At 36.6% G+C, this 17,250-nt stretch overlaps 1 protein-coding gene across 2 annotated transcripts in view; it reads right to left on the bottom strand.

The window, feature by feature from the left end:
• The window catches only part of cacna1bb (calcium voltage-gated channel subunit alpha1 Bb), a 259,390-nt gene that overhangs the window by 230,761 nt on the left and 11,379 nt on the right, over window positions 1–17,250 (bottom strand). For both annotated transcript variants that reach the window (XM_087300946.1, XM_087300947.1), the window contains exons 4-5: window positions 13,256–13,361; window positions 5,996–6,135 (exon numbers count right to left, since the gene is read on the bottom strand). In XM_087300946.1, the coding sequence (XP_087157072.1) occupies window positions 5,996–6,135; window positions 13,256–13,361 (246 nt within the window). The remainder of the gene's footprint in view (window positions 1–5,995; window positions 6,136–13,255; window positions 13,362–17,250) is intronic.

Here is a 17,250-nt window from a genome sequence, read left to right on the forward strand (position 1 = left end):
TAAAACACCAACCTGAAGAGACCACAGTTTTTGTGAAACAACCAGTTTTTGTTATATTTATTAGAAATTAAATATATATTAATAAATATATATTGGGTGATTCAAAAATTTGTTTTGATCAAATGGTAACTTTTGATATTTGTTTTTTATTTTAGAAAGGTCTAAAAGTAATTTTTGAAAATAAAATAAAATATTAAAAAAAACAATAAAAAATATAAAAAAATAATATAACTAAAATAAAATAAAATAAAATAACAAATAAATATAAATAAATAAATAAAAATAAAATAAATAATAAAATAAATTAAATTAAATAATAATAATAATAATAATAATAATAATAATAATAATAATAATCTAAAATAAAAATAAATTAAATTAAATAATAAATAAAAATAAATAAAAATAAAAATAAAATAAAATTTATTAAATTAAAAAAAATAATAATAAAAGTTTTTGTTTTTTTTCCAGAAAATACCCATTGGTTGGAATAACAAATGTTTTTATTTTCATTAGAATCAGGGTTGTTATGTATTGACTTAGAAACTTTTCTGAAAATAAAATATAGGTATTTTGTGGTCTAAAAAAAAATCCTTTTTAATGCAAAAAATGCCCTAAATTACATAACATTGGTATTTTAATTTTGGAAAAAATTTCATTAATAGTTTACAGATAAAAAAAAATTGCTGATCACAAACTTTTAAAGGGAGTGTATTTTAGTGGATAAAAACACTTGTTTGTGGACAATGTTGACAAATCTGCGTAAGTCAATTCGAAAAGGAAAGAAAATTCTCAATTTCACTAGCAGAAGGTGAACTTGTACTAGAAAAGGTAAATTGCAGGCGTTAAACAACAGCAAAAGTCTTAAGCATAAAGAAGATTTCTTCATGAGGAGGTCAGATAAATGTGATTATCATCCCAGACCAACATTATATTTCTGTCACACAACCTCAGCAAAACAATTATAAACCAATAGGGATGTAACGGTATTGTAAATACCGTCATACCGCAATATTAATTTTTTTCGATATTACCGAAGTCGCATGACTCGGTAAAACTATAGGTCTTCTGAGAAAATTTGCTCAGGCGAATGAAGCGAACGGGAGGTAGCGAAAACTACAATTGCCATCAGCCCATGCTTGACCATCATCCCTTGCGGTCTGTTGTCGCTACAGATCCAGTAATGCGGAAATGGAGTGTGCTTCTAGAAGCGGGGATGAAAAGAGCTGGAAAACTCTAAAGCAGGTCGCACACCAGAAGCGCCGCTCGGCGCCGCGACACGGCGCGTACATGACAGATTAAAGTATCGCACACCAGACGCGCACATTCGAATGATATTTAACATGAAACTAATCAGATGGCGCTCTGTGGCGCGGCTGAAAAATGAACTGCGTCCTGAGCCGTCGCCGGGCGCCGCCGACAGCCGCCGACTTGCGGCGCCGGTGTGTGTATCCTGATAGAAACCTATGTTTAGAATTCTAAAATACATGGCGCTGCCTGGCGCTGCGCGGAGCGCAGCCGAGCGTCGCTTCTGGTGTGCGACCTGCTTTACACGCACAGTTCATTCCTGCATTATCTCCGTGTAAGTTCAGACTTCGCAAGTTTGATCAAGGCTGCAGTCTCTTCTTCTCAGTTTGATATGGAAAAGCAGATTATACCGAGGACACGGGTAAATCTTCAAAGGGAACAGTGTACTTTATAACTTCATTCACATCACCCTGGCTTCGTTGTTTCACTTTCTCAACAATAAAATGTAAACATGATTTAAGGAACTGCCTATTTTCATTTTAATATTAGCAACTTAGACAGCAGACATGTTGAGGCGTCGTGCTGCATGAGGATATTTATAACAAAACGGAGCCGATAACAACTGCCTCCTTTCAATTTCAGTGAAAATACGAAACACAGCCTCTCTTTTGCTGAGTATCAGTTTTAAGAATCGATAATGGCCATTTTAAAAGTATAACATACAATAAGTTTATACATTATAGGAAATAAAGGCAAGCGATCAGTCAATATACAGAACGTGGTTACATTAATCATTAACTTATCTTTGCGCTCAGCCAAACCACGTTACCTGAGAACAAGTAATAGATTCCAATGCCCAAAGTCAGGGAATATGTCGTTAGATAAAGACAACAAGATAAATGAAATATCCCGTTTAATAAATATAGTGAGATTAGATCCAGCGGGAGATGCTTGATGAGAAGTCCGACTAGCAGAGCTCTCATCTGGGTAGATGGGCTGAGTGTGATTAAATGTTGAATGTGATGAGTTTTCAACAATACTAATTTGAAACTTTATTTTTTTACATGGTTTAATCATTTTTTGTTATTAAAATTGAAGTTTCTGTTTCAAAGCTTACAGATAGATGGCTAATTTGTATGTCATTGACACTTTTGGCACTTTTTTGGAGTATTTTCATAAGTTTTGTTTTTTCCTGTAAATGATTCAATAAATACCGTACCGTGACATTCATACCGAGGTATTACCGTACCGTGAAATTCTGATACCGTTACATCCCCATAAACCAAATAACCTGTTTTCCAGCAAACTCAGGCATCCTCGGATAAATCAAATCCTGTCCGGATAGGAATGCCTGTGATTGCAGCATATTTTTCACACGTCTTTCCTCATTTATTCTGACCTTTGTCAAATACCGGAACTAAAGCCAAATTTTCTTGTTGTGCTGCCTGGAGTGCCTTCATTACAGATTTAACAGCCTAGGTAAAATAACACTTCAAACACTGCTGGCATCTCATCTGAAGCTAAAATAATATGTCATTACATTAATTACCTACGTTGAGCTAGACAAACACTGTAAAAAATATCTGTTAATTAACAAGTTCCGCATTTCACAATTCATAGTTTTTCCCATTTGTTTACAGTTATGAATTGCATTATGGAATGTTGATCTCCCCGCTGTTGACGTTTTATGATAAAAATGCAACCCTGCAGTTTAACAAAGTGACTTTCATTGACAATTTAGTTAGTTTGAAACCAAACCAGCGCATACTGTTCTTGCGTAAATCCACCAGAGGCCACTGTCGAATGACTGACTGATTGACTGACTGGCTGACTGACAGACAGATCGACTGACCCACCCTCCTCCTTCCCTAAGCCCAACCAATAGCCCTTTCAAAAGCAGTGATTGAGACGCCCACTCACTTTCCTAAACCCAATGGAGAGTGTTTTCAAAAGACATCCCTTGTCTGATTTTTACCACGTTTTCAGATATTTCCTTATTCTCACCCTGTTATTTACTTGTTTATTTCATTTTTTTGCCATTTGTTTTTGTTTTCCCTTGTTTCTGGAACCGCTCTTCACCAGACTAGCAAACACGTTGTCACAGTCAACTCTTTTCTGCGTCTCAAGTCTACCAGCATACATGGCAAGCCACTGGATAAACTGGTAACAGCGGGAAAGCTATCCACACAGAGGTAAGCAGTGAGCTGCTAGCTTGAATAGGAATGGCAGCATACAGTCCGTAGTGTTCATTTTAAAGACAAAATGCAGCCATACATACTTCTGGCTACAAATTTTGCTCTTTTTAGAACTGTATATAGGGATATGTTTTCAGAATGAGCCTGTGTTGTTTATAAAAATATATTGATATAGAAATAATATAGAGAAAGATAAAATAATGTAAAACGACAGTAAAAGTACTGGCAGTTTATTATCAGGTTTTTTTTTTATCAAATAAAATCAAAGTTTATTTTTAGAACACACTTAATTATAACCTTTGGTCGACCATGGTGCTGTACAATAGTAGTGGCAGGTAAAATAAGCAATACACTACAATAAAAACAACAATATAAAACAAAAATAACAGTAAAGGTTTTCAAGAAAGAAGCAATTTAGTAAAGCCTGGAACCGCCATTAGTGAATGTTAAATTTACTCCAAAAAAAAGATGAGTCTTTAACAAAGAATTAAAAACAGATGCTATTCTGATATTTGATGGTAACTTATTAGATCGTTTCAGACACACAACTGCACAAGCTCTATCGCCCCTGCATTTGAGACGAGATCGGGGTGTTTGCAATAGATGTAACCCGGAATTTGATCCGACCAATCAGGTTTGGGCCTTAGTAGTGATCAAATCAGTAAAATACGATGGCGCTGGGTTATACAAAGTTTTATAAACAAAGAGAAAAATGTTATAGTCTATTCAGAAATTTCAAAACCCTTCTTGATTAGGAAGGGTTTCATTTTGGCTAGTCATCATAGATGATAAAAACTTGAACTCACTATTTTACTTAATTGTTTGTCATGTTTACTGTCTAGTAGAAACCCAAGGTTTTTAACCTTAACAGAGGTAAGGTAACAGTTTAATACACAGAGATCAGTCAGTGGTTTGCTAGAATGCTGTGGAGGACCAAAAAGAATAACTCGAGTGTTCTCTTTATTTAAAAGCATAAAGTTATCGGTGAACCAGAGTTTGATTTTGCCAAGACAATCTTGTAATCTATTGAGGGTTAGGCTATCATTTTTTAAATGGGTTTTTAAAGCTGTGTATCATCTGCATAGCAGTGACACATGATTTCAAACATTCTCGTTATAGTTCCTAAGGGCAGCATATATAACAAGAATAGCTGGGGTGCAAGAATCGAAGCCTGTGGAACACCGCAGTGTTTTGTAGTGTACTTTATAACATCAAGCAAGTCAATACATCACTTCAAGCAATTAAATGTGTTTCAAGAGTTCACACTTAGCTGATGACTGGTAATAAGCTTGCTTGGCATGCTGTCCCGGCAGAGAGCCCTAAGCTTTAAAGATCCTCGAGCCCTGGGGCTCCCTCCCATTAGTAGTGCAAGAGGGGAGTTTGAGCTCAGGTAGATCTCGATGAACTCCCCCAACGTATTTCTGGCTAATGACAGATGTAGGGATGGCTAATGAGAGATAACAGCTTACTAGGAGCTTGACTATGATGCTAATTTGGTGTTTTCAATTTAATATGTTGCAAGCTTTGTGAACTGTAGGAGGAAACCAGAGAACCCGGGGCAAACCCACGCGTGCACGGGGAGAACGAGCAAAACTCTGCACAGAAATGTCGACTGGTTCAGAAGAAACCTCAACTAGTGACATTCCTGCTGTGAGGCAACAGTGCGAGCCCTTGGGCCGCCATGCTGCTTAATCTAGAAAGAGGGGAAGTAGGAGTGTGAGGGGAGATTCTTTAAGACGATGACACTGAAATAAGAATGTTTGGTTACTTATAGTAAGTTAGGAATGGTCTGATTGGTGAGTCATGTGTTAGTTAATGTAGGACCAGCCGTGGACAATCATATGCAAGTGATCCTCACAAAATTAGTTCATAAATAAACTTCACAAATACAAGTCACTTGTTTAAACTTTTCAACATCGAAAGTTGTTGGAGGCAAGGTCTAGAACCCATAATGCAATTCACAAGGATAAATGAAACAAATAAACATAAAACCAAAATAAAAAAGCATAAATAAATTTAACAAAAAAAATAAAACATTTTAAAAACTCTTAATTTATAGATGTCTTTTTACAGTGTACACTCCTATTTCCAGCTACACTGCTCATTTAGCTAAACGAATTAAGTCTTCGGTAATAAATTAAGCTAAAATGATATGATATATATATTTGATAAAATTATATATATATATATATATATATATATATATATATATATATATATATATATATATATATATATATATATATATATATATATATATATATATATATATTTGGTGTAACAAGTTGATCCAATATGATTTTCTTGCAATATCCAAATATTCCAACATCCAGAAAAAAAAAAAAAAAAAACTCAACTTTCGAAATAGTACTGGATCAACCAGGGGCCAATGTTTACATAAGTAAAGAGAGGGACCAGACTAGAACACTTTGAAAAAGGCACTTTGACAAAGAAACAAAGCCGATCTCTTACTTTCCTGAAGACATAACACACACACACACGCACACACACACACACACACCAGCCTCTCATCCTGCAGGTTGTGGACTCACCCAGTCACAACGACCACAAAGTCCATTATGTTCCAGCCGTTGCGAAGGTAAGAGTCTTTGTGAAACACGAAGCCTAAGGCGATGATCTTAATGCCGGCCTCGAAACAGAATATTCCGATAAAGTAGGGCTCTGTGTCGTCCTGCAGGAAGAAAGAGCAGAAAGAAGGATAACTTGTGTGCTTTTTGTGTGCTTGAAAGAAGAGTGCATCTATTGACGCATGCAAGAAAGATAGAAAGCAGAATATAGGTTGAAGCTTTTTTTTGCATGATGGACATAGAAAAGAAGATGCATGGGTTTCTTCTGTCATAAAGAGGGCGAAGCTGTGGTATTATGTAAAACTGTGCCCTGTTGGGACTTGATCTAAGTATATAGACATACAATGCAAGTGCATTACTTAAATATTCATTCATTCATTCTTCATTTTCCTTCAGCATAGTCCCTTTATTCATTAGGGATGACCACAGCCGAATGAATCGCCAACTTATGCAGCATATGTTTTACACAGTGAATGCCATTCCAGCTGCAACTCAGTACTGGAAAACATAAATACACAACAGCCAATTTAGTTTATTCACTTGACCTGTAGCGCATGTCTTTAGACTATGGAGGGAACCGGAGCCCTCGGAGGAAACCCACGCGAACACAGAATGAATGTGAAAGGTTGTTTCCCAGAGATGGGTTGCGGCTGGAAGGGCATCCGCTGCGTAAAAAACGTGCTGGATAGGTTGGCGGTTCATTCCACTGTGGCGACCCCAAATTAATAAATGGACTAAGCCGAAAAGAAAATAAATTAATGAATGAATTTACTGTAAACAATTACTATTACTAAATAAAACATAAAAAGTAGTTTAAAAAGAAATCCCGTTCACCCCAAACTTTTGAATACAACTGTTCTTACAACAATCATATGCATATATATTTTTTTAAATCCCACTTGACATTTTTAAGCAAAATAATAAATAAAGGATTAAAGCTATTTTAATGCAATAATATTTAAATAAAATAATTAAATATTTGATTTTACTGTGCTGCAATATTCAGTTAGCACCACTAAACTTGGGGCATCCAATACCAAATACGAAAAAAAAAGTTTTATGACCAAAAAATTATGAACAAACAAACAAACAAACAAAGATAATTTCTTGACTAACAACAATGGAAATATTAACTCTTTAACTGCCCCCTCTACCAAAAGGTTGAGCATATTTCGACAGTTTTAAATAATGACTTTTAAAGTCATTTAAAGAATCAAGATGTTGCACTACTACATTTGATTTTGATTTCATTGCTAAAAAAAAGAAAACATGTTAAATGACAATCCGAAATATTTTATAAAAAAAATAAAGGTGAATTAGTATTCAAAAATGTTTTATTTTGAATATTTGTTTAATAAATTGCTCTTACACTTCATATTTTCAGATTTTTCATAGTCTATGTATTAATTCCGGTACTTTTACCATAAACCGACATATCAACCATTTTGTAGAGGCTGATATTTTAGAAATTATGGGATGTGTTGAAAAGAAATGCATTGAGTGTGATAACTAATGACATTAGGAGTTAAGAAATGCAATCTAAACATGTTTTTCTTGGTGGGGCAGTCAAAGGTTAATGGTAACAAATAGACTATATTTTAATAATGTTCCAAAAAGTCCACAACAATAGCAATAATAAACTAAACATATATATGCAAAAAAAAAGCTAAACTTAATAGCAAAAAAAAATACTTAAAGGGACAGTTCACCCAAAAATGAAAATGACCTAATTTATACTCCTTGATGAGTTTTTCTTCTGTTGAACACAAAAGGAGATTTTTTGAAAAATGCTTTTTGTTGGCACTCATGGACATTCGTAGTAGGTGAAAAAAATGCAATGGAAGTCCGTGGGTGCCAACTACCAGCATTTTCAAAATATCTCCTTTTGTGTTAAACAAAAGAAAAATACTCAAATACATTTGAAAGTGAAGGGATAGGTCAGAATATACATTTTTTAGTAATCTACCTCAAAAAATAATGATTTATTTAATTTTAAAAGGTTTCATTTGCTCACATAACTTTGGGTTTTCACAATATTAGTATTCTGTACCAAACAGTACAGAAATTTTAAAAACGTCTATTCCTGCTAACATTTGTGCGCTGTCGAGTGTTGCTCATAAAAGACTGTGATTGGCCATGAAGATCATCAGTTCACCAAACTCACGGCTGTTTATTGAGTGTAAACACAGATACAGGGACACTGCAGCGTTTTAAAGCCATGATTCATGTACGTATGTCAGGTTATAGACAAACCAGGTGATCGATGTGACCTTCACGGCCAATCACAGTCATTTCTGTTGAGCATGAGAACACAATGGAAAATCAGCGCTGTTTAAGAATGTGCTCAAATGTTCGCTGGAAATGGGCTTTTTTAATATTTCGTTATCGATTTGTATCGAATTTCAGTATTGTGACAACTCTATTAGTACTTGGGCTGAACAATATATCGTGAGCATCAATATCACAATTGGTGTACCAGTAATAGTCACATTGCAGGATTTAAATGATTCATTAAAGATTAAAAGATAAAGTATTATTTTAAAATAAATTTTACAATGATGACGATGCTATTTTATCTTATCTGAATACTGCAAGACTTTCCAGAAAACCATAAAGCACTGTTTGTTTCACTTTTATCTATGCTCTGCTGTATTTATTTATGCTTTTAATTTATTATAATTATTATTTATGCATAAGCACTGAATAAAAACAAACTTGATCATGTCAATATATGTAAATCAGGGATGTCCAAATTCGGTCCTAGAGGGTCATTGTCCTGCATATTTCAGCTCCAACTTCCTTCAACACACGTCCCTGGAATTTTCTTGTATACCTCGAAAAGGCTTGATAAGCTGGTTAAGATGCGTTTAATTGGGGTTGGAAATAAAATATGCTGAATGCTGCCCCTCCAGGACAGAGTTTGGACATTTCTGACCTAAATGAATAAAATCGAAATAGAGCGATTCGATTCATCTGATGAAATTATAACTGTATATATGAATATATAATAAATAAATCGCAGAAAAATGAAATATCGCAATGTCAGATTTTTCCAATATGGTGGAGCCCGAATTAGTAATACTGAATCAGTGAACGTTCCATCTGAAGGAGAAAAATATATATCAAACCACTTGAAACTGTACGGAATATAGCAAGCACGAGTAATGAAATCTGTTAGAAGAATGTACTTAAAGAGATTCAGTCCTGGGTACAGCATGTCGCATTGCTTTTGAACTCATTCCCATTAATGTCAGCAGAGCCCTACGGCTCTTCAGGCACTTACACCGGACTAACCTCTTCAGAGCTCTGCTCCCACAAATCCCTCCCACTTTATGAGTGCAATTATCATCCCTGCTCACAAACAAGTCATCTTATGGCCCTCTTTTAGATCCAAACCTTATCCACGCAATATAAATGTTTATGGCAGGCTTCAATAACAGCAGCATGATATCGCTTTTATGATTATAGTTTGGTACAGCAAGGAAAACGCCACACTGTTTAATCTTTCGGCAGTCTGTAAAAAAAACAGTGCCTTCGAAAATACAATTCCATTAGCAATCTGAAATAATAATAATAATAATAATAATAATAAAAAACTAATTTAATCTTAAACTCCATTAAAGAGCATAAAGCACTGTTGTATATTTCCTCAATGATAGTCTAATTATCTAGACAGCACCTGTCGTGTTGTCTCTATGAAATCACTTGGCAAAAATGTGCTTGTGGGAGCAGATGTGCGAGACGGGTGATTTATGAGAGCGGAGAAATGAGTGAGTATGGCTGCAGACGGCACATTTTAATCTATTATGTATAGATTCAAAGAGTGTATTAATAATGAACATCCTTGTCTGCGGTGTTTGGGTATCAGGGGGAAGTTTAAGATCGGCAACAGGTTGGGAACTGGTTGCGTCGCAGTGTTAAAGCAAACAAGCTGTTGATCAGTTTGACAGGTTGAGGTTAAAGTTTGCTACACAGGGAACAATGAAGACTGAAAAATAAAACTCTTCATTTATGCGCTGCCCAAACCTGGGATCAATTACAGGGTGTTAAAGGCGTAGTTGGTCCAAATACGAAAATGTATAGTAAATTTACTATGCCTAAGATTTTTAGCTGAATCTGTGGTGTTTGGTGATTTTTATAATGACAATGGAAACGTATTTTTTTATAAAAAAAAAAAACACACACAAAAAAAGCCCAAATCAATCCCTGTGACTCGTGATGATACACTAAGGTCTCAATAAAGCAAAATGATTGGTCTGTGAATATTATTTACAATATTATTAGCTTTAATCCACGGCCTGGGCACACAAAGTGTAGTGAGTGCAAGATTCTGGTCTGATTCTGAATCGATTCTAAACATTTCAGAATTCATTCCGTTTTCACATTAGATTGTGACAATGTGGATCTATGTGAAAATGAGCCAGAAACTGAGAAACAATAAGCACTGACAGCCAAATGTATGTATGTAGGTTAAGAATCCTTTTGAAATCGAACCGGGACTCCTGGAATCAGAATTGGATCGTGAAGTCCCTAAAGATTTCTATCCCTAATAGATATGCACACAAAAAAACTCAATTGGTAACACTTTACTTGAATGGGTGTTCATAAGACATTCACATTTAAAATCAAGGCCAGAGACTTGCAATGAATGTAAATGACATTTTATTCATGCTAATTATAACTGTCATTAAGTGTCATTTGCTCAGTTATGACATCTTACATGCAAAGATGATATAAATAAATCAGAGCCTGTTTTTGGCTTTGGTGGTTTAAGTGACTTTGAACGTAGCATGGTAGTTGGTGCCAGACGGGCTGGTCTGAGTATTTCAGAAACTGCTGATCTGCTGGAATTTTCCTGCAAAACCATCTTTAGGGTTTACAGAGAATAGTCAGAAAAAGAGAAAATATCCAGTGAGCGGCAGTTCTGTGGGCACAAATGCCTTGTTAATGCCAGAGGTCAGAGGAGAATGGGCAGACTGGTTCGATCTGATAGAAAGGCAACAGTAACTCAAATTTACAACTGTACAACCAAGTTATGCAGAAGAGAATCTCTGAATGCACAACACGTCCAACCTTGAGGCGGGTGGGCTACAGCAGCAGAAGACAACACCAGGTGCCACTCCTGTCATCTAAGAACAGGAAACTGAGGCTACAATTTGCACAGGCTCATCAAAATAGGACAATAGACGATTTAAAAAAATGTTGCCTGGTCTGAGGAGTTTTGATTTCTGCTGCGACATCTGGATGGTAAGGTCAGAATTTGGCATGAACAACATGAAAGCATGGATTCATTCGGTCTTTTATCAACGGTTCAACGTAAATAATCGGTGGTGGTGTAATTGTGTGGGAATTTTTTCTTGGCACACTTTGCATCATGTCAACGCCACAGCCTACCTGAGAATTGTTGCTAACCATGTCCATCCTTTTTTGACCACAGTGTATCCATCGTCTGATAGCTACTTCCAGCATTATAGTGCGCCATGTCATAAAGGGAAACTAATCTCAGACTGGTTTCTTGAACATGAGATTCGCATCATGGATGTGCAGCCGACAAATCTGCAGCAACTGCATGATGATATCATGTCAATATGGACCAAAATCTCTGAGGGATATTTCCAGTACCTTGTTGAATCTATGCCATGAAGGATCAAGGCAGTTCTGAAGGCAAAAAGGGGTCCAACCCGGTACTAGTAAGGTGTACCTAATAAAGTGGCTGGTAAGTGTATAACACCATCAATATAATTAATAATATTTTTTTACCTCAACTAGAGTGGTACAAGCTAAATTTGTCATTAGAATGTCATTAAATATTAACTATTTAACAGACTAATGACATTTTATTGACAAATACAATTTGTTCCACTGAAAAAACGTCATCAGAAAAATATTCATGAACAACAATGTCATCTTTACAAACAACATAACAGAGCAAATGACATTTAATAATAGTTTTTTTAAGCAGGCATAAAATCTCATTCACATTTATGACACCGTAGTAGACCACCCCTTTTTAAAAATTTGACTTTTCCAAACCACGGTAAACCTTGAAACCGGTTATCATTCCATGCCTAATGATCACACTTTCAAGTAAAGTGCTGCCAACTAAATATCTACCAAACATCTAAATACTAATATCTACTAAAATCCACTTTTTTTTAGGAAGACGAAGAGTCGGTCTGAGCGTGAAGGTAACATGAAGGTAAATAAGTGACAGAATATTAATTAACACTACAATTAATGATCGCCTATTACAGTGTTTCTCAATTACGTTCCTGGAGGCCCACCAGCTCTGCACATTTTCCATATTTCCTTAACCAAACACACCTGATTCAGATCATTAGCAGAGACTAAAAAACCTGCAAGGAGTGTGACAGACAAAGGAGATATCCAAAACATGCAGTGTCGGTGGTCCTCTAGGAACGTGGTTGAGAAACTCTAGCCTATTAGACTCACTACGACCCATTTTATTTGATCTATTTCCTGCATGTTGAAGAGTATCCTATTGACCTAATGTGCTCATGCTGTTTTTTCCTCTGTGTGTTCTCGATGCTCCTCCAGAGAGTGTGCAATCCAACATCGCCGCCTGCATATTCAGCTTCACAAAGAGACCATTAATCCGCCAACATGTCCGGCTCTGGCTTTAATTGTGCAACTTTGAAGCGGTGATGTTGCATCGCCTTGACTCAACAGACTCAACTGTTGTTGCAGGCGGGGGGAATAAGAGCAAGGCAGTGGATCAAAGCTTGCTCTGCATGGGTTCAGATCGGATCATGGAGGAGCAGCGTTATGCACGCATTCGTCAATGGTTCCCAGCAGGCTGGGTTTTAATGAGACCGAGACATAGCTCCTGCGTGGAGTGCTTGGGTGGTTCTCGGTGGCCCTGGATGGGAGCTCTGAGAGTGGGATAACAGCCTCCGCTCCAACAGGCTCACCGGTCACCCACGCCGACCAGTGGAAGACCGCTAAAATGATCAATCAATATACTCCAGCGGGGATGTCGGGTGTGTGGGTGGAAAGAAAAGCAAGCCAAATACACAGTTATCTCTCACTCGCTCTGCGCTGAATGCACTGTCATTGTGGCTTCTCTCTCCTGAGATACGGTTGCAGTCATATTCAGCGAAGATGAGTAATACTGATACGTGATAGACATTTGTAACGCAATGAAACCTGAATAATCAAGAGAGAGACTGAGATAAAAAAAAATAGGAGACTGTTGATGCTCACCAGGCGTTCAGACATGGGGGTCTTGTCCAAGGCTGGGAGATGCTGTTCGAGGGCCAGGACGATGCAGTTGGCGATGATGGTGGTGAGGATCAGGTACTCAAATGGAGTGGATTAGTCAAGGAAAAAAAGTGGAATAACAAACAATGCAAATCAAGACAATGACAAATCCAGAACATTTTGAAATTCTGAAGATATCTATGGCTGATGACTGACGTGTTGCAAAAAAGACCAAAAAATAAACCCTTAGAGGAATAGTTGACCAAATACTGAAAATTCCTTTACTTGTTCTAAACCAGTTTGTGTTTCATTCTTGTCGAACACAAAAGAAGATATTTTCAATAAAGATAGAAACATGTAACCATTGACTTCCATAATATTTGTTATTCATACTATGGAGGTCAAGGGTTACATGTTTTCAGCTTTATTCAAATGCCATCTTTTGTGTTAAACAGAATAAAGAAACTAATAAAGGTTTAGAACCAGTTGAGTAAATTTTCACTTTTGGGGGAACAATCCCTCTTAAGTCTTTCTTCTGTGGAATAAAGAAAGATATTATTTTTCATGCAATTTAAATCAATGTTCTTTGGACCTTATTGACGTTATATATATAATATATATATCTTCTTTTAGCCACTTTTCCGCAGTGCAATACGATAAAGTTTGGCCGACTTCAATGTAAATTTCCACTGGAGTTTAGTATCGCTTAAAGTAGGTGGGATTTTTCAGCCTGATCTCACGAGGAAACAGAAGTATTTTACGTTTTGCCAGTTTAGTGGCTAATTTGTATGAATTTATAAGAGTTCAATCAAACGAAAACATACGACTTTAAAAAGGAGGCGTGGCACTCAAACCTACCCCTAATACCTCACCGTCATTGTAAGGATAAGCAAATCGTACTGGGTTCCACTAACTCACACGAACTAGCCACTAACTCGAAAAGTTACAAATTGCCGCATGATTGTTCTGGATTTTAACTATAGATAAACTGCCTCTACCGCCATCATTGTAAAAGTGACATAAACACACAACACAAACCAACTTACAACACAGAGGCAATGGATGCAACCAATGGAATAGTGTTCTCGAGCAGTGGCTGCTGCTGCCTATTTAAATATAGCAGGTTTGGTGTTGAAAATCCAATGGCGCTGGTAGTGACAGTGATTTTTCGCTCTGACCAATCGGCAATCAGCAATGTGTATTTAGAGTTGTCACTGTACTGAAATTCGATACCAATCGGTACTTAAATTTTAAGAATGTCCATATCCCGCGAACATTTGAGCACGTTCTTATACAGTGCTGATTTGCTATTGTGTTCACGAGCCCGAAGAAAATATTGGGACTGGCCATGAAGGTCAACTGTACACTGAACTCACCGCTGTTTACTGAGTGTAACCTCAGATACAGGGACACTGGAGTGTTTTAAAGTCATGTCCATCAGCTGGTTTGTCTATAAGCTAACATACGAGACATCCACTAATAAATCGTGGCTTTAAAATGCTCCAGTGTCCCTGTATCGGTGTTTACACTCGGTAAACAGCGGTGGGTTCGATGAACTGATGAGCTTCATGGCCAATCACAGTCATTTCTGTAGAGCATGTGAACCCAATAGCAAATCAGCGTTAAAGTTTTTAAAATTTCATTATCGAATGGTACTGAATTCCAGTGTTATGACAACCCTACCATTACATTTTGATAACTGCAAGGTTTGCTTGAAATGTCACTTGAGGTCATGCTAAAAACAGTACCAGATTCTGTACACATGCAGCGGAAAATCATCCAAAAGTGAGCACAATCAAACCGAATAGTGTCTTATCATGCAGTGGAATGTTTTACCTGATAATGTTTAAATAAATAAATAAAATGTGTTCCACAATAGAAACTATTTTACCAATTAAACTGAATCTTCTAAATGTGGCTATGAAAGGCCATTTAGAACTAGAAGGACAACTATAATGCATTAGTAATCCGAAACAGAGATCAGCCGATCAGAATTCACCTGACATTAGAACTCGAGCATTTAATGGGATAGTTCACTCAAAACTGTTAATTCTGTCACTACTTACTCACCCTTTACTTTTTTCAAACCTTTATGAATTTCTTATGTAGAAGAGAAAAAAGGTATTTTTAAAAATGTTGGAAACTTGTAGCCATTATCCCCTTTTACAATGATGCCCGTAGATATCTGGAAAATTTCAGAAATTACTTTACAGGTAAATTCAAATAAGCGCTGTTTACACAGGCACGGATGTTACAGAATTTTGCAGAAAAGAACATTCAAACATACATTCCAAAATTCGGTAAATTCTCACATTGTTAACCAGGAATGAGCTCTAAACGGCTACGCTTGAATTTGTAAACATTTGACTACATTACACACTCTGTAGATGGTTAAGTATTGTGAACAACTGTGATAAAAACACAAGGAGGAACACTTTCGCATGTTGAGGTGTTCATAATATGTGTGTGTGCTGGCGCTCACCGGCTGCTTCACGTGCACACACGTCAAGCAACTGTAGCGGAGCAAAGCAAAGCAAAGATCATTTTTTTCCACAGTTGGCATTAAGAAGAAACATAGAATCGATTTATGTCTAGCATCTAGCAGCTAAATGAGTCTGGAAAAATTTTCAAAGGCATAAACAGCGTGGCTGTGAATGCAAGTGAATGTTTTGATTGGCTGGAGTAGACGTCTCACGTCAACACATTCTAAGCGTAAACGCGCTCATTCTGGCAATTTTCCTTCCGTGTTCACACAGAGCAGCATTCCGGCAAATAAGGATGGTAATGTTACAACTTCTCTTTCCAGAAAATTGCAGGAACAAATTTACCGGTATTTTCAAAAAGGGCCTGTTCACACATACTGACAATTTACCGACAATTTTCCAGAAAGGTCTGTATGTGTGAAAGGGGCTAGTAACTTCCATAGTATTTGGGTACAGTTTTCAGCTTTCCTTGAAATATCTTTCTTTGTGTTCGACAGAAGAAAGAAACTCATAAAGGTTTGAAATAAGTAAGGGCTAAGTAAGAGATGACAGAATTTACATTTTTGTGTGAACTATCCCTTTAAAGCTGTTGATGACATAAAATAACAGAAACATTGTTATTAACATTATGAAAAGAAAATGTTAAAACAGTACCAATTCACTGGATAGTATTTTTCATGTGTTGAACTCAGCTCCTCATTTGTGGCCATTACTTTTGAATTTCCCCTACATACCACAACAAGGACAAATGGATTGTGTCATTTGAACACTCAATCACTAAATCATTAGGAGACGAAGACAGAACAACCCTAGCAGAGCCCTAACTCCCATACCTCCAAGCTCAATCAAGCAATTGACATATAACATCACTTCATGTCCTTGTGATTCTGAGACGACTACAAGTCAGACCCACAAGCAGTAATGCTGAATGCGTTTGCACCACGTGCCTTCAAGCTGGAAATGACATACAGAGGTCTGGACATAAAAGTGAGATATGCTTTCAACACTAAAAACATTACAGTGCAGAGATCATGATTAACCATTAGGTTGGCATGATAGTTTTTTTTTTTTTTTTCCATCGGAGCCATATGTGCAACCTTATTACAGCTATGAAATGATCGTGCAACTCCACTAGTCTTGCTGATATTAAAATCTTTTTCATCCTTTTTTAAAAGGAAATACTGAAAGGCTGCTCACATCTTTGTGGATGGTCAGCCATTATATTCCACTCTTAGGACATGATCTATTTTTCCAATTCATTTTCTATGCCCGTTTCCTAAGGCTATAGTCCTTATGGAATTGCTATTCATGTAGGAAAGGAATGGAAAGGAAAGGTCCAATGGCCGCTTCAATCACATTCTTGTCACCCCTAGAGGAATTTCTCTACATGCTACACAAACCTAACACAATAGGTGCCTTCCTGAATTTGAACAAATCGAGGGATGGATTTTTACATGCCTAGTCCAACAATCTAGATACATTTATTAAAAAATAAAGGAATAATTCTTGATCGTA

Source organism: Danio rerio, chromosome 21 (genome assembly GCF_052040795.2).
Source record: "Danio rerio strain M-AB ecotype USA chromosome 21, GRCz13ab, whole genome shotgun sequence".
Taxonomy (NCBI): domain Eukaryota; kingdom Metazoa; phylum Chordata; class Actinopteri; order Cypriniformes; family Danionidae; genus Danio; species Danio rerio.